Source organism: Asterias rubens, chromosome 9, assembly GCF_902459465.1.
Source record: "Asterias rubens chromosome 9, eAstRub1.3, whole genome shotgun sequence".
Lineage (NCBI taxonomy): Eukaryota > Metazoa > Echinodermata > Asteroidea > Forcipulatida > Asteriidae > Asterias > Asterias rubens.
The window spans coordinates 16,681,367-16,706,757 of NC_047070.1; the positions used below are offsets into that span (position 1 = coordinate 16,681,367).

Genomic DNA, 25,391 nt, shown 5'->3' on the forward strand with positions numbered 1-25,391 from the left:
TTATCGTTTATAACATCTACTTTTAGGCCCTCATTTTTTGTCTTTTTTGAAATTGTTAATAACATTTAAATGTAGGCCTACTTCAAAATCTATTTAGAAGACAATTTTCATAGTGTTAAGCTCATCATCTATTGGAAACGTATCTTATTGGGTATATAGCCATTAAGCCTATTTCAAACTCATATTACCCAGAAATATTGGTCAGACTTGTCATCCATTGAAAAAATTATTTCCTTAAAATACAGATTAAAAGCTAATTACCATATAGCCTGCCAAGATGAAGTAAGTGTAATCTTGAAGCAACTAGAAGTTGTTTTGTTTTGTTTTTAGAGGTAGGCCATAGGCCTTTAATCTGAGGAAAATAATTAATAATACTATGTATTAGGCCTCAAACAAGATAATCTTGTGTCTGGCTAAACTTAGTTTCATTGAGTACAGGCCTACATCAATTGAGTCTTGAATAAAAGTAGTTTGATGTAAAACAGGGCAATATGGTGGTAAAAAAAAGGGAAAATCATCTTATTACCTCTTGAGTGTAATCTTTCTTCTTCATCTTATCCTCAGCAACTTGGTGGTAGAACTGTTTTAGTGTATTTGTTTTCCAATTTTGTTTAAATTCATTTCAAAGTTCAACACTGTCAATATAAATTTTGATTTGAAGATCTCTTCAAATAAAATAATAGACAAACTTGACAAATCAAATAAATTTATAGACACCATACTCCAAATTGCTCCCAGCAAAACATTAAAAAAGGGTGTTGTGTCTTATGAGGGCGCTATCCAACCTGAGTGGATAGTCAATAATGCATATCGTAAACCACATACAGCAAGTATAGGGAGGTGGAAATGATTATAGTGAGAAAACAACTGCTTTATGCAGTTAAATCTTCTTTTTTCTAAAAATACAAAATATTCACCAAGTGTTTTACAGTGTAATTGTTATCAATGCATGTTAACCACATTCACCAAGAAAAACTTGAACCTTGCTTATCACAGGAAGGTAGAAATGATCATAGGAGAGCAAACAACTGCTTTATGCAGTTACATCCTCTTTGTTCTTGAACAATAATAATAACCAAGTGTATTACAGTGTATTGGTAATCAAGTTATTAACCACAAGGGAAACTTACTGATTCTTAACAACGCACATAGCAAGTTCCACCTGTTGTCATTTATCATATGCCTAAATCCATCCTATTCACATTTCAAATCTTGATTTTTAGCAATATCTTTATAGTATTTATGTCCTTTCGAAAGATCGGGTCTTTCATTTCCATGGAAATAGAGAGAAGATTTATTTCACATTCCAGTGAGTTGAGACTGAGTTGAGACTGTTATTCCAAAACAATAAACTTGCAGCACACAGTTAAGAGTTGGTAAGCAGCCTAACTGTTTCTTGAGTCATACAAGAGCTTTGATGGGCAATCTTGTTTCACTGAGTTCTCTTGTTATCTGAACAGATGAACATTTGTTTAATTATAGTGTTTGATGGTCTAAATGTAATTTTGCTGTGTTCGTTTTTTTGTTTTGTGTATCTATGTTTGTCGTACTGTATGATTTTTTTTAAACCTGATTAATTTTATTAAATTAATTGTTAACCAAAATTTTACCTCTTCATATTCATTCACTGTACTTTCACAGCTTTAACACTCATTACTACTCATCCACCAGTTTGTTTTTAAAGTTGTTAAGAACTTAAGAAGTTGGACAAGTAAAATAGTTTATGAGGTTCAAAAGAGATTGGTGATGTTGACTAAAGAGAAGCCAGTTCCACATACAGCGATTCGTTGAAAGGAAGGGATGAGTTCAAAGTTGGCCACCAGTTAGAGAAGTAAATGAACAGGATGACCCCTTCAGTTAAAGAGAAGCATCCAAGATAGATGATCCACCATTTCACAGTATAAGAAAGATGACCCTGTCATACGTTTTATAAGAAACTCCACACACTATTTCCATCACTTCATTCATCATCCATCCTTTAAAATTGGTTACAAGTAGGCCTATGATTAATTTATTTAAATAACATGTAATTGTTGTATTTAACAATGTTGACATGTTTTGTTTTGTTTGACTGAGTGTCCATTGTTTGTGAATGTTGCAATGTGTTGTTTAGTAACAGTCACTGTTCTCTCCTCAATGTTTATTGTTTACTTGCTCTTGGCACAAGTCATTGATAGTGTTTTTCCTGGCTTCTTTGTTCCTTTATTGTCAATCCACAGAACATTTTGTGCTGGCACAAAAGCACGCTTTATCAAATTCCATGAAGCAGTTGAGTACATGTGTTGACTTCCAATACTGATCCTCCCTTTTTCCATAGACATTTCCATAGACACATTTCACTTTGCTGGCACATATCTTGATACTTGATGATGTTTTTTCCTTGTTGGTGACTTGTCAAAGGCTTTGCGTTTGTTTTGTTCAAATTGTCTTTCCATCTTGAATGTTCACTGTAACAATGTCAGTTGCTGACACAAATCTGACAACTCGAGGCTTTTTCACCCTTAAAATGTCATTATACTATAATATATTATAAGCTGTTTCCACTGGAAAGCATCTTGCCACAAAAGGGTTTTGAAAATTGGGTCTTTAATGTCCACTACCAAAATATTAAATAAGATTATGACAAAGTACTGATATTTGTATAAAAGGCAAACAAATAAATTGGATCACTACTACTCAATTAACTATGAATGCACAGTATAACATTGTTTTTAGAGTCGAAAATCATCAGACATTGTTCTTTGGCATATTGAGATCTCAACTATATATAGTTCAAACAATTCACATGTTCCAAAAGAATATTGTCACAATCATGTCACTCCATTTTTGTGTACAGTGCAGATGATCTTGGAGGTGGCTTCTTGGACTTGTAATCCTGGGGAAAAATCTTGAAGTCTTTAATTGCCTTGGCATGGCTAGTTTTGAAGACACTGTCAAATGAAAAAGTATAGTCCTTGAAAATGTTTGAATCGCGAAGAAGTCTCAGTCCCTACAAAATTGTGCTTTGATTGGTCAGTTTGATTGTACATAATAAATGTATGACTGCGGTGTTTTTGTTTAAGTTGTATATGTTTCATGATTGTTACAAGATGTTTTTATTTTTAACCAACATTTATTTACAAATTATTAGTTTTAAAAGTCCTAATTCCTCTATTATCACTTTCATTCATCGACCCATCAATCATTTTAAACTTTCACTCACATCCTTTCTACAACTCACAGTGATTTTTACTCCAAGTGAGGATATTGGTCTTTGGCAATTACCAAAAGTATGCCATGCCTTTGAAGAGATGGCACAAGGCATGGTTTACAAAGTGGCCTCACTTTTTGACGAATAAGAAATTTATGATATCGGCTTTGTGACACTGAAAACTAAGAATTCCTCAAAATAAGCCAATGGAAAGAACAAGGAAACTAGCACCACGTTAGTTTTTCAGTAATACTATCACCATGGTTACACATGGACATCAAGATTAAACCGACATTACAACAACAGTTGGAGAATTTGGAGTTTCGGCCAACAAAGAATGAAGTTCTCATTTTAGCCACAACTTGCTCAATGCATTTCAACCACTATGCTACTATAATCACCATTATTTTATCAGAACATCTATTTATTTATTTATTTTACATCTTTAGACATACACAATGATAAATATGGGTCCATGAAGGCCTTTAATAAATAATTATTGAAAAGATATCTTTTCAATTCTTTATTAAAAGGTTATATGGATGCCTTAATACATAGTAAAGTTGGGTCCATACGCCTTCATTAATTTATTAGAGCCGTCCTCCCGAGGTAGGCCCTGGAAGATGGCTTCTCGACTAACAACTAAGCATCTCCATAGGTCTCTGTTGTTTGTTAACTGTCCTGCTGCCACGACAGCCTCTTGGCAGAAGTGCTTAAAATCGTTGAACCACCTTTTTCAGGTTGGGTGTGCTTCCTGCAAAAATGTGTCCTTATTTGAGAATTTTGGGCCTTAATACAGTAAATATGGGTCCATATGCCTTAAAAGATGGGTCCATAGTTCTAAATACATGGTAAAGATGGGTCCATGCTTCAAAAGATGGGTCCATATAGGCCTTAATACATAGTAAAGATGGGTCCATAGACCTTAAAGGATTGGTCCATAGATCTTAATACATGGTAAAGATGAGTCCATGCCTCAAAAGATGGGTCCATATGTAGGCCTTAATACATGGTAAAGATGGGACCATAGGCCTTAGAGGATGGGTCCATAGGCCTTAAAGGATTGGTCCATAGATCTCAATACATGGTAAAGATGGGTCCATGCTTCAAAAGATGGGTCCATATGTAGGCCTTAATACATGGTAAAGATGGGACCATAGGCCTTAGAGGATGGGTCCATAGGCCTTAAAGGATTGGTCCATAGATCTTAATACATGGTAGAGATGGGTCCATACCTTAAACGATGGGTCTTTATATCTTAACAGATGGTAAAAATGGGTTCATAATATGCCCTAAAGGATGAGTACATAATGCCCTAATACATAGTAAAGATTGGTGCTTGCCTTAAAAGATAGGTCCAAATAGGCCTTAATACATAGTAAAGATGGGTCCATATGTCTTAATACAAAATAAAGTGAAGAAGGGTCCATGCCTTAAAAGATGGGTCTTTAGATCTTAATACATGGTAAAGATGGGTCCATATGCCCTAAGAATGGGTACATATAGGCCTTTATATACATGGTAAAGATGGGTCCATATAATAGGCCTTAAAAGATGGGTCCATAGATCTTAATATATGGTAAAGATGGGTCCATATAGGCCTTTATACATAGTAATGGGTCCATAGGCCTTAAATGATTGGTCCATAGATCTTTTATACGTGGTAAAGATGGGTCCATATTTACGCCCTAAAGGATATGGGTCCATATAAAGGCCTTAACACAATTGTAAAGATGGGTCCATAATATGCCTTAAAAGATGGGTCCGTAGGCCTTAATGTAGACCTATACATGGTAAAGATGGGTCCATATGCCTTAAAAGATGGGTCCATAGTTCTAAATACATGGTAAAGATGGGTCCATGCTTCAAAAGATGGGTCCATATAGGCCTTAATACATAGTAAAGATGGGTCCATAGACCTTAAAGGATTGGTCCATAGATCTTAATACATGGTAAAGATGAGTCCATATAGGCCTTAGAGGATGGGTCCATAGGCCTTAAAGGATTGGTCCATAGATCTTAATACATGGTAAAGATGGGTCCATACCTTAAACGATGGGTCTTTATATCTTAACAGATGGTAAAAATGGGTTCATAATATGCCCTAAAGGATGAGTACATAATGCCCTAATACATAGTAAAGATTGGTGCTTGTCTTAAAAGATAGGTCCAAATAGGCCTTAATACATAGTAAAGATGGGTCCATAGACCTTAAAGAATTGGTCCATAGATCTTAATACATGGTAAAGATGAGTCCATATAGGCCTTAGAGGATGGGTCCATAGGCCTTAAAGGATTGGTCCATAGATCTTAATACATGGTAAAGATGGGTCCATACCTTAAACGATGGGTCTTTATATCTTAACAGATGGTAAAGATGGGTTCATAATATGCCCTAAAGGATGAGTACATAATGCCCTAATACATAGTAAAGATTGGTGCTTGCCTTAAAAGATAGGTCCAAATAGGCCTTAATACATAGTAAAGATGGGTCCATATGTCTTAATACAAAATAAAGTAAAGAAGGGTCCATGCCTTAAAAGATGGGTCTTTAGATCTTAATACATGGTAAAGATGGGTCCATATGCCCTAAGAATGGGTACATATAGGCCTTTATATACATGGTAAAGATGGGTCCATATAATAGGCCTTAAAAGATGGGTCCATAGATCTTAATATATGGTAAAGATGGGTCCATATAGGCCTTTATACATAGTAATGGGTCCATAGGCCTTAAATGATTGGTCCATAGATCTTTTATACGTGGTAAAGATGGGTCCATATTTACGCCCTAAAGGATATGGGTCCATATAAAGGCCTTAACACAATTGTAAAGATGGGTCCATAATATGCCTTAAAAGATGGGTCCGTAGGCCTTAATGTAGACCTATACATGGTAAAGATGGGTCCATATGCCTTACAAGATGGGTCCATATACCTTAATACATAGTAAAGATGGGTCCATAATACGCCTCATAAAAGATGGGTCCATTAGGCCTTAATGTAGGCCTACACATAGTGAAGATGGGTCCATTTATAGGCCTTAAAATATGGGTCTATAGATCTTAATATTTATAGTAAAGATGGGTCTATAGGCCTTAAAAGATGGGAAAGATCTTAATACATAGTACATAGCCTACAGGTCCATAGGTCTTAAAAGATGGGTACACATAGATGGGTCCATATAGGCCTTTAATACAAGTAAAGACGGGTTCATATAGGCCTTTAATAAATACTGAAAAGATATCTTTTCAACTTTTTATTAAAAGCTTATATGGATGCCTTAATACATAGTAAAGTTCGGTCCATAGGCCTTCATTAATTTATTAAACCCGTCCTCCCGAGGTAGGTCTCGGAGATGGCTTCCCAACTAACTAACTAACATGTGTCCCCATAGGTCCCTGTTGTTTGTTAGATGTCCTGCTGCCACGACAGCCTCTTGGCAGAAGTGCTTTGATATAGTTGAACCAACTTTTTTCAGGTCCACCATTGGGTGTGCTTCCTGCAATGTGTCCTTTTATGAGAAGTTGGGGCCTTAATACATAGTAAAGAGGGGTCATTGTGCCAATTCCACACACGCACCAGTTCAAAGTTGATAACGTTGAGTTAACATGGAAGAGAAAGTGAGCGAAATGACCCATCGAGAAGAATATGAGATGGTCACCAGTTTAAATAGAAAAACAATTGGGATAGATGATCCACCAGAAAAATAGAAAGTGTGGGGGGGGGGGTTGGAGAGGGGGGGGGGGGTCAGTGACCCACTACATATGAGAATAAGAGGGATGGCCCATTACTTGCATCAGTACTCAAACACTCGGTATTGGAAGGTACCAATACCCCCACACTGTTTCAATCACTTCATTCTTCATCATTCTTTCATTTAAAATTTGTAATTTACAAAACGGTTAATTAAATGAACATTGAAGTAAACAGTTATTTAACATGTGATTGTTCTATTTTAATGATGTTGACATGTTTTGTGGGTTTTTTGTTTGACTGAGTGTCCATTGTTTGTGAATGTTGCATTGTGTGTTGTTTGTATCAGTCACGGTTCTCTCCTTAATGTTTAATGTTTCTTGCTCTTGGCACAAGTCAGTGATGATGTTTGTCCCGACTTCTTTGTTCATTAAATGCCAATCCACTGAAACATTGTTCACTGTCATAATATTGTATGCTGGCACAACAGCACTCTTGTTTTCCATAGACAGTTCCAAAGACAATTCCACAGACATTTCCACAGACATTTCCATAGACATTTCCATAGACATTTCCATAGACACGTGTTATTTGCTGGCACATATCTTGACAAAGTTGGTGATGGTTTTCCTCCCTGGTGACTTGTCATAACTGTCTTGAGTGTACTTAGTTCACATTGACTTTCCATATTTGATCTTGACTTTTCACTGTAACATTGTCAGTTGCTGGCACAACTTGAGGCGTTTTATCCTTAAAATGTCATTTTATATAAAAGTTTTTTGTTTCATGGAAACCAAAATGTATTGCCTTGAAAGGGTTTTAAAAATGGTCCTTTTCACTTCCATGAGTTTACCAAAATATTAAATTAGTAACAGATTGCCATACGCCATACATCCCTCATTTTCAAATGTTAATACAATGAAAAAGTACTGATAATTATTTGTTCATCAGTGAAGGGCGAAAAAATAAGCATATTTCTTATACTCAATTGATTATGAAAGCACAGTATGACATCGTTTGTAGAGTCCAAATTAACAGACATTGTTCTTGGGCAGAAGAACTCACAACTCCATAGTGTTTCAAACAATCCTGTGTGTAGCCATAATTGTAGATTCACATGTTCCAAAGAGTTTGGCACAATCCGCGCCACACTTGTTAGTTTGCAGTGAATCCAATAATATTCACAGGTGGCTTTTGGATGTCCAATTCCTGAGAAAATATCTTGAAGTCTTTAATTGTCTTGGCATTGCAAATTAAGAAGTAGTCCTTGAAAATGTTTGAATCGCAGAAGTCTCAGTCCCTAAGAAATGGTGCTTTGTGTGAAATGGTGGTCTGTTTATTTGTTTGTTATACATAATTATTTGACTGCAGTGTTTTTGTTCAAGTTGTTTATGTTTGATGATTGTTACAAGTTGTTTTATTTTTAACCTACATCTATTTAATAATAATTGGGTTTTAAAAGGCCTAATTCCTCTATCATCACTTTCATTCATCAATTCATCTATCATTTTAAACTTTAACTCACATCCTTTCAAAATTACTTACAGATATTTGTATACCAAGTGGGGATACTTGACTTTGGCTATTACCAAATTAGTACCCTGCCTTAAAATGGCGCATATGAGATGGTATAAAAAGTTGCCCCCTTTTGAGGAATAAGAGGTTCATGATATTGGCTGAAACACCGAGGACTAAGAATTCCTCAATAAGCCAACTTTGAAAAAAAAAAACCAAGGATGAAAACTAATACCAAGTTAATTTTCCAAGCATAAAACTATCACCACGGTTACCACATGCGCTATGGTTACGAATACATGAATTATATTCAAGTCGGTATAAATACCTTTATTACCTTTACGGGAAGAAAACTAATATTGTTTAGTTACTGAGAAGGAACTGGGGTTCCTGCCCCCAATGAGAAGTTCCCCCCAGGTGAGCTTTGTGAACTTCTAAAAACCGAGAACGGTATGTAGATTGACATTTGGCAACATTATGAGGACCATATAATTCCCCAAAAGAAGTACGTTGACTTATACATACCAATGACTAAGGTCCATGCCAACAGCATTGAGGATAATAAATCCCCAAGTAGCCTAAGAAAGTGCCAGATAAGACAGAAGATGAACAGTAAACTCAATATTATTACACCATAACAATAAAATATGGTTAAAAAAAACATGGCCTTAACCTTTTAGATTCAAGGGGGCATATAGGCCTTTACATAGACAATTTGGGTCCATATGAATACACAGTCCATAAGGCCTAATAAATAGTACAGATGGGTTCACATATCATGCCTTAAAATACATAAAGATCTGTAAAATTAATGATCTTAAGGTGCACATCTTAAGACCAATAATTTGACACATCAACCCTAATGTGAGGATTAAGAATTCCTCAGATGAGCCAATATAGGCAGGAAGAGATCAGCATACACATGTGTACAATGATTATAACCTACAACTCAAGATTTCTCAGAAATTAAACACAAGTGAGATTTTATTTCGAAGACCCTACTTAAATTTACCTCAAAGTTTTTAACATGACGACAGCTCCATCTATTAGGAGGAAGTATTGGGATTCCTTAGACAAGCCGACATAGGCAGAAGAGATCAGATAAATACAAAGATTATAACTTAAAACTCATCAACAATGATTTCTCAGAACCCTAACACAAGTCAGATTACATCTCATGACCTTACTAAATTTCAATTTAATTGTTATTTATTAACAAACAAACCTTCTAGGGATAACACAAAGGTCAACATAAAAACAGCCCTATCCATTGAGAGATTATTTGTAGACCAATTATGAGGATTAAGGATTCCTCAAATGAGCCAATAGCAGGAAGAGATCAGAGACACTTGATACAAAAATTAAAACCTACAACTCATAAACCATGATTTCTCAGAACCCTACTCACAAGTGAGATTATACATCTATGACCCTAATCAATTTAGCTGATATATTGTTTTGACCAATTATGAGGATTGAGGATTCCTCAGATGAGCCAATAAGGCAGGAAGAGACTAGCATACAGTGACATGCTACAAGTATTTAAAAAAAATCATCGACATTGATATCGCATGACCGTATTAATTTACAATACAGCAGTTCCATCCAATGAATTCCTCAGATGAGTCAGTTAGAAGGCAGGAAGAGATCAGACACTTGATTCGAAGATTAAAACATGTAACCCATGAACCATGATTTCTTAAAACCATGACACCAGTTAGATTATATCTCTATGACATCACTAATTTGTAATCAAATCACCTAAAAGTTTGTTAACAAGTAAAAATAGGTCTATAGGCATTAATACAAGTCATGATTGGTCCATAGGCCTTTGGGTATTATATGCTTTGAAAGATTGTCATCAAATCACCTAACAGTTTGTAAACACCACAACAGGTCGAAATAATATGATATTATTTTGTTGACTAGTTACGAAGATTAAGAATTCCTCAGATGAGTCAACATAGGCAGGGAGAGAATAACACATTTGTATCAAGTTTAACATAATCCTAACACAAGTGAGATTATATCTCTATGACCTTATTTCAGTTTAATTGAGTAAAGCATAAAAGCAGGACAAGTTCTCAAAGGAAAATAATCTACCTAGTTGGCATGGTGTTACCACAAACCAAAATAATACATCCAATCCAATTGTTTTTGTGTTTCTCCATACAGCAGCCTTTAGTAAACACATATTCTGGGAGACCACAAAGTTTAACATGACAACAGCTCCACCATAAGTGGAGATTATTTGTAATGACCAATTTTGTTATGAGGATTAAAGGGTTCCTCAAAAAGGCCAACAGAAAATAAGAGCCAAGACAAAGAGTGCAATCACAGTGGGTGTTAAACCACAACACATATGCATTGTCATCATTAAGGGCTTGGCATACAGTCAATGCAGAGGATAAACAATCCTCAATTATGCCAATAGAAACAACATACAGAATGATAAGAATATTTTCACACAAGTGTATATCACACATACTTCCATTCACTCAAAGAGTTCCACTTTATCCATCTAAATCTATCATTCCTGTAAAAAAAAAACCTAATACACTAAATTTTATATTAGGCCTAATTGGTTTAAAAACTTGTGATATTGATCAAACCTATTTATTTTGTTGAGTTGTTGAGCAGTTTGTGGTCTGTTGTTTGTTTTTGTTCGTTAATGTTTGATGTTCTGTACTTGTTGTTGATGTTTTTTTTTTATGTTAGCACCATTTCAAACTGTAAAGTCTCATAGTTTTTCATATCACAGTTTAATTCAGTTCAGTTCAGTTTATTTCCACTCAATCAGAGTAAATGTTGAGGCGAATATTAAGAGGTTTCTTAATGTCCTCTTTCAGTCTCAGCCTCTTGAATGAATGTACTTTTCCAACCATCCCTGTTGCTGAAGAGACGCATTCACACATTCTTGGGTCGTGAACTCTATTCAGTGTCAACGAGGCAGGTGTTTCGCACAATAGTTAAAAGTTATACAATTTCTATTGTAGTGCCTCCTACTACTACGGCACTCAAGTTCTGTTTTGAATCGGATTAACTTTAGCTATTTACATGTCTAGACCACTAGTATTTTGATATCATCAAACTGACACGGTTTAAATTGTTTAAAAATGCACAATTTGGTATTAAACGTTATTGAATAAGGCTAAAGACAGACCCAAGGGGTCGGGAAACATTTTTTTTGTGCCGAGTAATTACAGCATAGGCACATACATGATATAGGGCCTAGTTTAAAAAATAATACATTACTACTAGGCATACATACCCCAAATTTCTTCCAATACTCTCGGGCATTTTTGTAATTCACTCGCAGTTTACAACGCTTTGAAAACTCACCGAAACTGTCCGCTGTTGTTCATATTATAAGCCTGCACGCCCAACACTTCACGGTAAGCTTGGTCCAAAGAGAAATGACTGCAAAGGAAGTTTTCTTGAATATATTGTCCTCCGTAAAGATGAAAAAGAAACCAGCTCCACTTGCAAACGTTTCCCGGTCAATGACTTCATTGGAAGATTTCCCGGAAATATTGTCCTCCGCTGAGCTGAAAAAGACAGCAGCTCCACTTGGACACTTTTCCGGTCAATGTATAAGAATAAAAACGGAAACATGATCTGACAAAAGGAAATTCATGAGAATTTCTTTTACATAAGTTTAGCTTTAGTCAGTTCTGCGTTAAAATTTCACTGCTACTGAAAAAGCGGAGTCACTTTTGCTTTTTTTTCCACAAGGGGCGGTTCACTTGATTTATATCCTTGCGCGGTCACTGAAAATGTCTTCAAAATTCACTTTTTGTTCAATAAAACTTATATAATGCTTGTAAAGTATTCTCAATATGGATTAAGGAGGATACATTTTATGTTTGTTTTAATTTTTACTTTGAAATTAAAATAAAATAAACCCATTCCCTTTGGTGCGAAGGGATACGAGTAAAGTGGTGAATGTCGTCTGCCAAAATTTTAGGGTAACCGTTTCAGGGCTTGCCATTGGTCAGCAGTTGTGAAAACCCTTTTACTGATTGGCTAATTTAGAATGCGTTATGCAAATATCCTCCCGATCGTCACATGATGAACTATTAATAACTACATCTCTAAACCATCGCTCTGGCTGGTTTACTGGTTTCCTGCTAAATTTTGTGTAAGTAGCAAGCAGGTCGTTTGGTAACCAGTGCTGGTAATATAATTGAGCATACAGCTTGCAGTGTGCACTTTCTTGTTTGCTTGATGAATTCTGAGTGTGTGTTTTTGGATAGGCCATACTTTTTTGGGGCAAACTGGCCGCCTAATAATAATTGTTTGAAAGTACTAATAGGGTTCATAAAACAGCATGTTGGGTAAGAGAAATCGTTCAAAATTTAATACCTATTCACACATTTTGTGGAAAAAAACCCTTGCTTTTCAAAGAGTGTCAACTATCACCAGGAGCTTGTCTGGTGTGGCAGGAGATTCTGTCTCCCGGATATTTTGTACCCCCTCTCCCCCCCCCCCCACCCCCCCCCCCCCCGCTCCCCTGCAAGTCTCTTCTGCACTTGATAGTTGCCATTCTGAAAAAAAGTTTCGGATCATTGTTTTAATCGACTTAGAAAACTTCCTATTGAAAGCTTGACAGAGTGGCAACTGGGCGTTGAGATGGACTCGTTGAATAGAACTATCCATCCTTCAACTCATGAAAATATTTGCACCATTGCACTCATAAACAACGGTGAGTTTCGCAAACGTCACAGATTCAGCAACCTAATCCAGTCCACCCCCCCCCCCCCCTTCGCCAGCAACCATAGTATTGCCCCTCCCGCCCCGCCATAAAAAGGGGGTCAAGTACACCATAGGGTAACATAGCTGCACGCACGCGAACGCCGCACCCACCCCTGCGGATATGCAGTGCGTATCCCTGTCGTCTAAGTATGATTTATTCACGTGGAAAAGCAGTCGTGAGTCGCGCCTGACTAATTGTATGGGGTCGCGCAAGGCGCGCGCAAGACGCACGCGAGACTGCCTTGTTCCCACGTGAACTCGAGCAACGTGCTGAATCGACCCCATGGCAAATGTATCATAAAAACACCATGTCCGAATTCAAACCTTAAACCTGAACTTCATTCTGAAACTGACTCTATTCTGAAAATATGGCGGAAGGGTGTAGAATCTACACTGACACCGTACACTGTTTGGCACCGTGGCCAAATTTCATATTTTTTAAGCAGGAAAAAAATGCTTAGCAAATTTCTTTGCTTCGCTTAGCAAAAAATAAGTTACGTACCATTGTAGCATTAATGTAAACTTTACAGAATTTTGGCTGATAATCAGTCTCTGTTTAGCAAGGTTTGTCCTGTGCTAAGCACCTTTTTATGCTTACAACAAGTCATATGAAATTTGTCCCTGCTGTTTGACACAATAAACCCACTTAATGCAATTATTGATTCGTACTTTCAGATCTTTGCCCATGCGACGCTTTCCTCGAATGGCTATTTTATTTATGAAAACGGATGAAGATAATTAATTTGAGAGCTACCATTGTTTGTGATGTCAAAAAGTATACTAATGTAATTTTGTTGAACAGCTGTTTGAACTATTCAACTTCTGACGGTCTTAATATGAATAATTCACTAAAACAAACCAGCTGTGCTATTTTATACTTGATATCCCAGCCGGCCAGACCTTCAAAGTCAACTTGAATTTGGGATGGATTAAATCCTTCACCTTTGAAAGCCCTTTATTTGAACTTTAAGTGTGCCTAAAAACCTAATTCTGATGGTTTTCATTCCAATTGTATCGGTGACTAATGGTGTGTGACCCCGGTTCGAATCCCGGACACGGCCTGTGGGGATTGAGTCATTCTGTCTTTCTTCGGGGGGGGGGGCAATTGTTTCTATACATCAAAGTTGGCACTGGTAAGTGCTTTTTAATCGATTAAATAGGGAATCCTTAAATAGCAGGAAACTTTTTTGGTGGATTTTATAGATGGCAATGTTTGCCATGGTTATACCACAGAAACAATTTGGGGGCGTTCCCACCGCCATGGCCAGTCCAATCGAGCAAGTCATTATGCACGGATTCACCCATGGGAACAAGGTGGTAAATAAGATGCGCATGCGGACTGCTACTACCGGTGTGCGTGCGTGTGTGTGTACGCGCCGGCCGCATAGACACATGCGGCGAATGACCTAGCCTGCCTACACACCCAGCATCGCAATACGTGAATGTGTGATGGGGAAATTCTGATACAAAATCCGGTTCCATAATTCATAAATGGACAGTTTATCTGACGGAACTCGATGGTACGCAGTCCAAACTGTGAACTTGTATTCGTGGTGTAGACCATCATCATTCCCTAATTATCCATCGGTCTTTGTGAGCAGCGGTTCGAGTGGTTTGCCTGCCCGGGTTGTGTGCAGATTTGACGGACGATAATGCCAGTGTTTGGTGGGTCATTGGAAGGCAGTCGTGTCAGCAGTAGGCATAAGAAAGATCCTCACGATGTAAGATCACAATTCAGTTGTTTTTAAACCGCGAGTTATACCATATTTTACTGTCAATAGTGTGTTCGGTTCTGCAAGTCATTTCTGTCTTTCATTATTGTTTCAAAATGTCTTTCTCCACGACCACATCAATACAATTAGTAATTAGTTTTGAATATAACTTTGTATTTTTTAACATGGAGGCTTTTGGCTCTTCTTGAGAACCTATAATAGTTTATACACCTTAGTTAGTAGAGCGTTTGTGTGAAAATGGCAGTTTTTTACGTAACCCTTCGTCATCGGCAGGAGGGTTTACGTTAATATCACAACTACTGTAGTTTGCTAACATGTACTAGACCCGGTAACTGGGGTGCTATATTCCTTATTTAAAAAATCAGCACCCCAGTTACTGACCGATAATGTCAAAATTTTGAAAAAAGGTACATGTACAGCGCCCCAGACTGACCGATAATGTCAACATTTGGAAAAAAAGGAACATGTATTGCGCCACAGACTGACCGATAATGTCAACATTTTGAAAAAAAGGAACATGTATAGCGCCACAGACTGACCGATAATGACAAAAATTTAGAAAAAAGGAATACAGCACCCCAGTTACTGAGTTATGTAGACAAAGTATTCACCTTACAACTTTGCATTTGCCTTTGATGGCACTCCTTTTTATTTTACTTCCAAATTGTAAGCATAATACAACTGTACATCAACAAAAACCAATGCTTACATTACAAGTACCCAGACCGAGTATGGGTACTGTATTTTTTCTCTAGAAAAAGTTGACGCAGTCATACCATCCAACCAGTACAAATGTCAATTGTTTGGGAAAGCAGCGTATGATGCCCTGGTTTACAGGGTGTCTACCTTTACGTTTGTCTGAACGCTTACATTTTTCTGTGATACAGAAACTGCTCTAGTCTGAATCGGACGTCACATATTTTCCATTTTGGGGTTGTCCTCCCAGCATCTATAATAAGAGTAAAACTAAACGCTCATTATCTGCTATTCATCTGCTTGCGCTGTCGGATTTTTAGTTACATATAGGCCCTAAATGAATTACCCGGTAACAATAATTATATTCAAAAATCATCCACAGCTATTTCATTTAGATTTTTCTCTGTGTCAGAAAATCCTGCCATTAAACCAGTACAGAGCCAAAACATAAGGTCAGTGGTGGTTGATTATTCAGCCTTGAGAGCCATTATGAATTGGTATCATCATTATTTATTACTGGTCGTGAATACATCAAACATTGGTACACTACGATGTTAAGCCCTGTACAACACATAAATGTCTCTGTGTCGACTCTTTTCAGAGGTTTAGGCCTATTTCATGATCTTTTTTTGACTCTCTGTAAATTCTCGGTGTCACTCAGGTCTGTGAGGATGTTCTTTTTTACACACTTTGAACTTTGATGAGTTGTCACAGGTATTTTAACTGGAAGTACGAACAAATTGTAGGGCTAAAGACCAAGACCTGTGCACTGTACATCGTAGGCCAATGTGCACATTGTCACCATATCGACCATGACATTGAATGAAATAAAAAAAGGCTACAATTAATATGTAGAAACCAAATGGTCTTACATTTACTGTTCACAGCTGTGTTGGTTGTTCTGTCATATTTGTCATGGATGGATGTGCCCCATCAGGGCCCAGTTTCATAGAGCTGAAAAGTGGCTTATATCACAACCAAATTATGCTTGCCAGAATTAGACCCAGTAACTGGGGCGTTGTATTCCTTTTTTCAAAATGTTGACATTATCGGTCATACTAGCTGACCGATAATGTCAAAATAGAACAAAATAATATTGCGCCCAGTTACTGGGTCTGTACCAGAATAAGGTTACCAGAGTAAGGTCACTGCTTGTACATTATGTAGTATTTACCACCGGTATCCTGCATATTTTTGCTAAGCAGAAAACGTTTTTGTAAGCAATATTTTGTGCTTTAAAGCAGCTCTATGACTTCAAGCCCGGATCAGGGCCTGTACCTGTCTGTGCCATGGGTAATGAATGTGAAAATGACTCAAAGTCTACAGGGGCTACACATTTATTGTATGTGAATATCTGCATACATTCTGTCCTTATCAAATGGTTCCGGAACCAACTAAGAGCTATGTACACATACGTAGTTAATCATCGGTTTAACATTGTACAGTACTACAACACCATCTCATATTGCAAAATGTAGCTCAGATACCTTGCAAACACAGTGCTTAAATATGAGATGGCCATTCGGGTGTGGTAAAGAGCTATGAACCAATAACTGAGGCATTTACATGGACAGTGGTGTCTTGTCAGCACATCTGCACAGCACAGATGCAAACTAAAGTGCCGTCTGCTTGTGTGTCACTCTGGGACCACTTTATGTTGTTTGCAAAACCTTAAAAATAATGTTTTTTAAACACCCCTCAAAAAAAAAAAAAAAAATTAACAACAGCTAATAAAAACACAATATGCGAAGTCTATGCCAAGAAAGTATAGGGCCTCATTTAGACAGCAAATCTTGACACCCAAGCCATATTTATTCTAGTATAGTTGTGTGATAAACAATTTTACAGTGAAACACATGCCTTGTACAACATTGTACATGCCTACGTAGCCTATTAATCAAATTGCGCTGAATGGGGGTTGTACAAACATGAGTGGTTGAAAAGAAAAAGTTGTTTTATACATCATGGAGTCTATGTATACCTTCATGTTCACATTACAAAACTATTGTGTCCTATTCGCATTTTATTTCCTTGTGGCAAAATATCTGTTGAAATCAGTGCAGGAAAAATCTAAAAGGCAGGCGTGTTCTAAGGAACAGGGAAATCTAAATTGAGAAACTCTTTCTGTTTGGACAAACACAAACCTGACATATTGCATTGCAATCTTTTCATACAGTAAGTTTTATATTGAAATAAAATGAAGACAGTTGAATGCCTTCCTCCTACAAAAAAAGGAAATAACACAGTCAACCAACTCACTGACGGTGGATACTTGTTGCTTGGCAACAGATGACACAAATATTTACCTCGGCTCTTGGCTTAGCAGCTCTATGGTATTCTATGTAAACAAAACTATTGTTGGTGTCTTAGCAGGGTTGTATCAGGATTCCCCCCTAGTTCATATCTAGGGGGTTTTCTGGGGGCCCCAATTTGTTATTTAACCGAAGCATGCTGAATTGAGCAAAACAAGGTCTTTAAAATGGTTTCTAGTTGGTATTTATCTCGGTTTTTAAAGAAAGCCCTATGTGTTATCTTGAGCATTCTACAAGGTTTGCTCTTGATGATTTTGTTTACATGTATGTGAATTAAAAAGAAAAAATTATTTTGTTGCTGCAGAAATTGGCGGCTATTGACCCGCAATTTTGTTCAGGTTTTTATTAGTTATAATATTTGTTGACACCTTGATACTCACGAATGGAAATTTCTAAATTCAACTACAAACAAAGAGTTCTCCAGAAACTATAGTTTGTTCACTGACGTTTTATGTGTTGTAGGCCTATATTAGATTTTTTGTTATAATCCATTTTAGTTGTATGTAGAATTATCAGTGTGTTTAATTGCAGGCTACCACAAATTATCTTTCTCAAATTAACACAAATCAACAAAATTATTACAGTTTTAAATCATATTTTCTTCCCAGAGCATTTACATGGTATTTTTCTCTACCTTACAAATGATTATGTTTTTTAAAAGTAAGGCTGGTATATAAATAGGAAAATTAATATTATGAAAAGAAACGTTGACAATACTGTGTATGGCAAGATAAATATTAATATCATTGTGTGATTGTTCTTTGGAAATTATTGATCCATGACGTTTACAAAAAACTACAACAGCTGTTGCTTGTCCACAGGTTGGCGAATTATTAAAAACATATACAAAATTATGTATGTTTTGTTGACCTTATTAGTGAAACATTCCAGTTTCCGGAGGCCACGTAAGCTTTGGTCTAACTTGGTGTACATGTAGTCTGGATTTGAAATGTTCATTTTGGTAACACATCTTAACTTGCCCTGTGGGCTACTAAAAAACTGTGCAACCTACTTGTTTATAATGCCATATTTCTTCCTTTTTAGACATTTAAAGAAAAAAAAAAAAAAAAAAAATATGCCCCTTTGTTTGAATGTAAAGTCAATAATGAATGTAAGCTACTGTACGTGTAGGAACATACATAATGACATATAGCTGTATAGATTAGAAGTAGGTAATTAATACATTGTATGTTAGTCTTTGTTCAAGACCTTCCTGAAACAACCCCTGCAATCAGAGGGCATTATTTCCACACAAACCGTGCTCATCCACGATAGATAGATTCCAGTAGACGCCATCGTTACGGGCTAAGTGCATTTTGGCTTGGAGGCGCGTCAAGTGCTCAAATTATGTAGCCACGCGCTTTACTATAAACCAATCAGGCAAAAAGTTTTGTGAAATGCGCGCGTACTGCATGCCCTTACGCAAAACGACTGTGTTCCAATTTGCCAGTAAATAATGGCTGATTTACGTCAAATTGCAACCTATCTACAGCTATAACAGGAAGGTCTTGAACAAAGACTAGTATAACGTGTGTGCTTTGGTGCAAAGCAGTGCAATTTTTAAAATTGTTATCTGTAAGTAGGGCCTATTTATACCATCTGAGTGAGAGACAGTGTTCTGTTATTAGAGCTTTCGCTATGTTCACATTGGGAGATCATTGTACTGTACATGTACGATCAGTGCCAATGGAAACTGGGAATTTCCCCATGAAACCATTTAGGGGCCTATTCTTCAAATAAAAAGTAGGCTGATCACTCGGTTCCTGTCCGCATTACGATTGAAACCATGCAGCTCATCAGCATACATTTTGTCATGCCAGCTCATTTCTACTGTCCATCAAAACTATTTGTTGCCAATTCTTTGCAGTTTGATAACATCCATTCCAATCTGCTACAAAGGAATCTGAAGGTAATGTACGGGTTCCTGTACAACTAACTGAGCACATAATTGCATGCTGCATTGGACCCCCACCTGTAGCAGAGCTGCCAACTCTGCAGAAAGTTCACTGAAAGTAATTAACCAAACTGTCCATGTTCTGTTGAACATATTTACATCTTTCAGAGGGCATTTTCATTTTGGCAAAGGTCATTTCCATTGCAAATTTTATGGGAAACCTATAAAATAATCCAGTGTTCAAGGGCATCAAGGCAATGGGGGGGATGGGGGCAAAGATGCAGTCGCCTTTGTTGCATCTGTGAAGTACATACAGGCCTGAAATTACACAAAGGCCAGGGGGCCGTGGCCTCCATTGCCCCTTCAAAAGTTTCCTTTAGACTTTAAGATTTGCCAATGGAAGTGCCCTTCTGCAAAATGGAAATGGCCTTGCCCTCTCATAGATGAAATTCATAGCCTCTTTTGCTTGGTGTAATTCCAAGTCGTTTAAATGTAATTCTAATAATCTCCCTGACTGTAAGATGCAAATGTTGGCAGCTCTGGTGTAGTGTAGTGAGGTTGGGGATGATGATCTCACATTATGTGATGTACATGCTGTACTTATTAACCGTTTACTTGGATTAACCATAGGCCTGCTTTAGATTACAACTTTTAACACTAACCACTAACAAACAAAAGGTGTAAGGTGTACGTATAATATATGCAAATGTTTGGTGTGCACCAATTATCATGAATTAATTATCACTGGCATATTTGGTTCACACAATAACCAAGCTGAATGCTAAACTTTCTTGCATCTATAAATATTAACTACTTTCTGATCTTAGTTTTCAGGTGAAAGCGACTGAAAATCGGACCTACAAATGTACACACGTAGCATCTTTAACCCTTTTTTAAAGTTTTTTTTGTAGTGATCGGATTAATGTTAAATGGTTAACTAATAAAGGGTTGAAGGGTTTATCAGTAGGTTTTTATTTGCAATTATTTATTTGTTTACTTTGCATGATGACTGAAACTTCCTAGTAAACAATGGGAGACTTTCCAATGCTAGGTGGCAGCAGACTAACCGGGTATATTTCCATTGTTTATGTAGTTCTGAACATGCGCATAATTCTGATAACAATGGATTTATCTAGTAAGTCTGCTGCCACCTATCGTCCCAGAAAGTCTCCTATAACCACCTATATATGCATCTTATCACTTAAAGGAAGGCATCTTGACAAAAGAAATTGCTTTTTAACTTTTAAAAGGGGCACTAACAAAACCAAAAGAATGGCCTGGCACTAAAGTCACTGGCCTCTGGTTTGTGGTCCTGTGTGAATTTCAAGCTTGTAGGTGCTCTGACCAGGATGTAACACTGGAGTGTTCAAATGAATCGTTAATTTACATGTAATAAATTCATTGCATTTATAAGCAGATTTCATGAGTGCTAGCTATTTTGCACCTACAATAAACATTTCTACACACTGCTTAAATTTCTTTCAATGAGATTTTTGCGAGTTAAGTTTTGAATAATGTCTGGTCCATTGAATTGATTGGACACAAGTGAATACTCAATCCCAACCCAACCTCTCCCCACCCAGACTAAAGACAGTAGTTGGTTGTTTGGAGCAAGTGAATGTCATTGCAACCTCTCAACAGGCAGTGAGCTTTGTTTTTGAAAGGGCAAGGGCACCAAGGCATTTTCTCCTTGATAAAGGGCACCCTATGAGAAAAATTGTAAATTTCTACTGCAGAGAATTTCAAGGGCACAAAGGCATTGACCAGGGGGGCATGGAGGAAATCCCCCTTCGTTGCCTCTTGGAAGTATCAGGCCTGACATATCACATTTACCAATAAATTTCAAACCAATCATGCTTTAACTTTTTTTAATTCCTCTCTATTGTAGCATGTGCTGAACCCGCAAGACAACAGTATGGAACCAACAGCAGCAAAGCGTGCAAACTGCGTCAGTGTAGAGAGTAACAATGCTACATCTGAAGCTTATAAGATGCGTATCTGCGTGGCGACGTGTAACCGTGCCGACTACTCCAAGCTTGCGCCCATAATGCAAGCCGTCAAGAAGGATGAGGAACTGGAGTTATCAGTCATAGTCCTTGGATGTCATCTTATTGATGATTATGGGTAAGGAAAATAATAAAAATGATGGAATGATTTAAAGCCCCGATGTCTGTCGAAAGTGGCACTGATGCCGCGACGCTTTGCAAAAACAACCAAAAACAAAAAAGAAAGTATCATCACAAGCAGAAAACAAAGCGCAACAAAATGGTTCTCTATGCGGATTTTAAACTGTTCTTGAATGTGCCAAGCGATTTTGAGAGTTTCACATTCTCAGATTAGGAGTTCCAAAGCCTGTGGGGAATAAAAGGTTGAGGGTTGGGCTTTGGGGATGATATACTATGGAGTGTGCAAGTCTAGTAGTGTTCTAGCTTCTTGGAACCTTTTAAACCTGTGACATTACTTAAACCTCCCTTTTGCAAAGTTTACTATTCTCTTTGGGTCTGTACCATATGTCTTTAAAAGTACCATTAACATTGACAAGCGATTCCATTGAATGAGTAATAAGAGTTTTTGTTTGTTTTTTAACTTGTAGGTCAACCTATCGTTACATCGAGCAGGATGGCATATACATTGACAGTCGTCTTCATACTATCGTTAGAGGTGAGGATGAGGCAGCTATGGTAGAGTCTGTCGGCCTAGCCATGGTTAAACTCCCCGATGTCCTACTTCGTCTCAAACCAGACGTCTTAATCATACACGGTGACCGCTTTGATGCCTTGTCCCTCGCTGCCTCTGCCGCCCTCATGAACATTCGTATAGTGCACGTGGAAGGTGGAGAAATCAGCGGAACAATCGACGACATGATCCGCCATTCAATCACCAAGCTGGCTCACTACCATGTCTGCTGCACCGAGCGGGCGCACAGCCGGCTGCTGGCAATGTGTGAAGACAACACGGCCATCTTGCTCGCCGGTTGCACGTCGTATGATAAACTCTTGAACACCGACTCCACCAATAGCTCAGCTGTGATTCAGAAGTGGGTGCCGTTGGACGGACAGCCGCACGAGTACATTGTGGCCTTGCAGCATCCAGTCACTACCAACATCAAACATTCCTTGAAGATGTTCGGGCTGATGATTGATGCCCTGCTGGATTTCGGCAAGAAAGTCATCATTCTCTTTCCAAATATTGATGCTGGTAAGTGAAAGAAAGGTTTTCATTTTAAAACATACATACATGAAGACTACATAACACAAACTTGGTGCATGTATTGGCAGTGGAATGCGATGCATGCGGGTCAAGTTAGTGACTAGTTAATTGACTGTCTGGCAAATTCCTTGCTTTTATCACCAAATACACAATCCCATCACAGGCTGGAATGTTGTCTTTGAGAGGGCAAGGTAATTTTCACTTTGCATAGGACACTTTCATTGCAAAATCTGAAAGTCTATGGGAAACTTTACAGAGGCATCAAGGCCAAGACTAGGGCAACAGAGAGCAAGGCCTTGTGTAATTTCAGGTATGCCATTATGCAAGCTGTCAACCACTCAAGACTGTCCACATGTACTCCTCAACTCACTCAATCACATGCAGGAAGTAAAGAAATGCCATATGCAATGAGCCCATTACATTATCTACTTCTATTCCCCTTACTCAACTCTATGCAGGAAGTAAAGAAATGACACGAGTGATGCGACTAAAAGGTGTTGAACATCATCCGGACTTCAAGACCGCCAAGCATATACCATTTGAGGAGTTCATCGTTCTTGTGGCTAATGCTGGCTGCATGATCGGTAACAGCAGTGCTGGGATAAGGGAGGCCGGAGCGTTCGGCACTCCAGTTATTAATCTCGGGTCGAGGCAGACAGGCAGAGAAACTGGTGAGTGGTGGCCGGGCTTAAAAAGCAATAGCGATATAATATAATATTAATGATGGCTACTTATATACACCACTCGTATTTGCACTCAGTGACGCTCAAGGCACTTTATCGTACATTATTTCCCTGCAAGTTGTGTGGGACTATGTTTGAATTATGAGACCTAATCCTTTTACATACTGTAGCACCATGTTATGGTTTACAAGGTGCTGTGGTGCAAAATGCTGCCAATCATCGTATGATTTCACAAAACCTTGTTAGTTGTGTGGGTTTTAGGGAAAATGTTCAGTCTTTTGTCTTAAATTGGGTATGTTTAATTCGTGCCCATTAAAAAGGTGCGACTCAAGAAAACAAAAAGTCAAAGTGGAGAAAAGTTTTTTGGAGACTCTGCTATGGCCGAAACATCAGGCCATTAACACTTTTGTAGCAGCTAGAATGTTAATTACAATAATGGTTTTGTGATTGCAGGTGAGAATGTACTGCATTGTAGAGAGGCAGACACCACTCAGAAGATAATCCATGCCCTTGATATTCAGTACCAGAAACAGTACCCACCGTAAGTTCATTTACATACATGTAGGGTGCGGCGCAATAAGTCAGAGTTCATTGGTTCAAGTGCCGCTCTAGTCACTTTTGTTTTCTGTTCGACCCAAAAATATGTAACATTTACTTGATATTTGGTATAATATCGAAAATATATACCGCACATGATACAACTTTCAGAAAGATAGGTAATTGCAGTGACCAATTTTTTAGACCCAATCATTTAGCACCTGATAAGGGTTTACAAGGTGCTACAGCGCATACAGCAGCCACAGCCAGGAACACCGGGGCAAACCTCTTCTATTTTCGTAAAGTGAACTGGGTTCTTTTACATGCGTTACACAACACATCATCCCATGGGACCAATGGTTTTACATCCAATTTGAAGGATGAAGCAATGGGCAAGTGTCTTGCTGAAGGACACACGTGTCACGGCTGGGGATTCGAACCCACACTCTGCTGATCAGAAACACCAGAATTTGAATTCGGTGCTCTTAACTGCTCGGCCACGACACTTCTTTGGCTGCCGCTTGCCAGGTTGTATTGTAGACTTTGGTGGGATCCCTGGCTACATGGCAGTTAGCAGTTGCATGGCTTCTGACTGGCACCCTCGAACAAAGACATTTAGAAAATAAGGAGACCGCCAACATAGGACTAGATTAGTTCAGTTGGTTGAGTGCTGGCATGTTAATTTGGAGGTTGTTGATTCAAATTTCTTTCTTGTAATTTGTTCCTTTGTTTATCACCAACTTAGGATTGCATCTACTTTCAATCAAATCTTCTCTATTGTTCACCTCCATCCACACAAATGTAGACAATTTTTCAAACCTAAATGAAAGTGGAAGTAGGCTGTTGATTTTTAAAGAGTAATATTGTTGCCTCAGGACTATAAGGTCATTGATGCAGTATGTATGGTTCTCATAAAAATTGTTTTGCTTAAATTGTAAATTATGATCAAGCTTGATGATCGAAAGTGGTTTTCCAAGAAATTTTTTGTCAAAAAGAATAGTCGTTTTCTAAAAGTAAAATTTTATTTGTGGGTGTTGATGTATTTTGATATGCATATTTCATATATTGACCTTTTGATAATAGTGGATATGAACTTGCAAATAACCACCTTTAATAACACTGAGCCTGCGATGTGTAAACCAATAAATCTGCTTTCATTTTTCAAAACTG

At 37.7% G+C, this 25,391-nt stretch overlaps 1 protein-coding gene across 3 annotated transcripts in view; it reads left to right on the forward strand.

Annotated features, from left to right (window-relative positions):
* LOC117294488 (bifunctional UDP-N-acetylglucosamine 2-epimerase/N-acetylmannosamine kinase-like) overlaps positions 1-25,391 on the forward strand; it is a 37,472-nt gene that overhangs the window by 4,324 nt on the left and 7,757 nt on the right. Inside the window, exons 1-6 of one of the 3 annotated variants that reach the window (XM_033776915.1) lie at positions 14,579-14,877; positions 19,765-19,806; positions 21,680-21,915; positions 22,385-22,989; positions 23,460-23,672; positions 24,138-24,225. In XM_033776915.1, coding sequence (XP_033632806.1) covers positions 14,809-14,877; positions 19,765-19,806; positions 21,680-21,915; positions 22,385-22,989; positions 23,460-23,672; positions 24,138-24,225 — 1,253 coding nt within the window. In that variant the 5' untranslated portion in view covers positions 14,579-14,808. Of the gene's footprint in view, positions 1-14,578; positions 14,878-19,764; positions 19,807-21,679; positions 21,916-22,384; positions 22,990-23,459; positions 23,673-24,137; positions 24,226-25,391 lie in introns of those variants that run through there. The other 2 variants (XM_033776917.1, XM_033776916.1) reach the window with 2 other exon arrangements.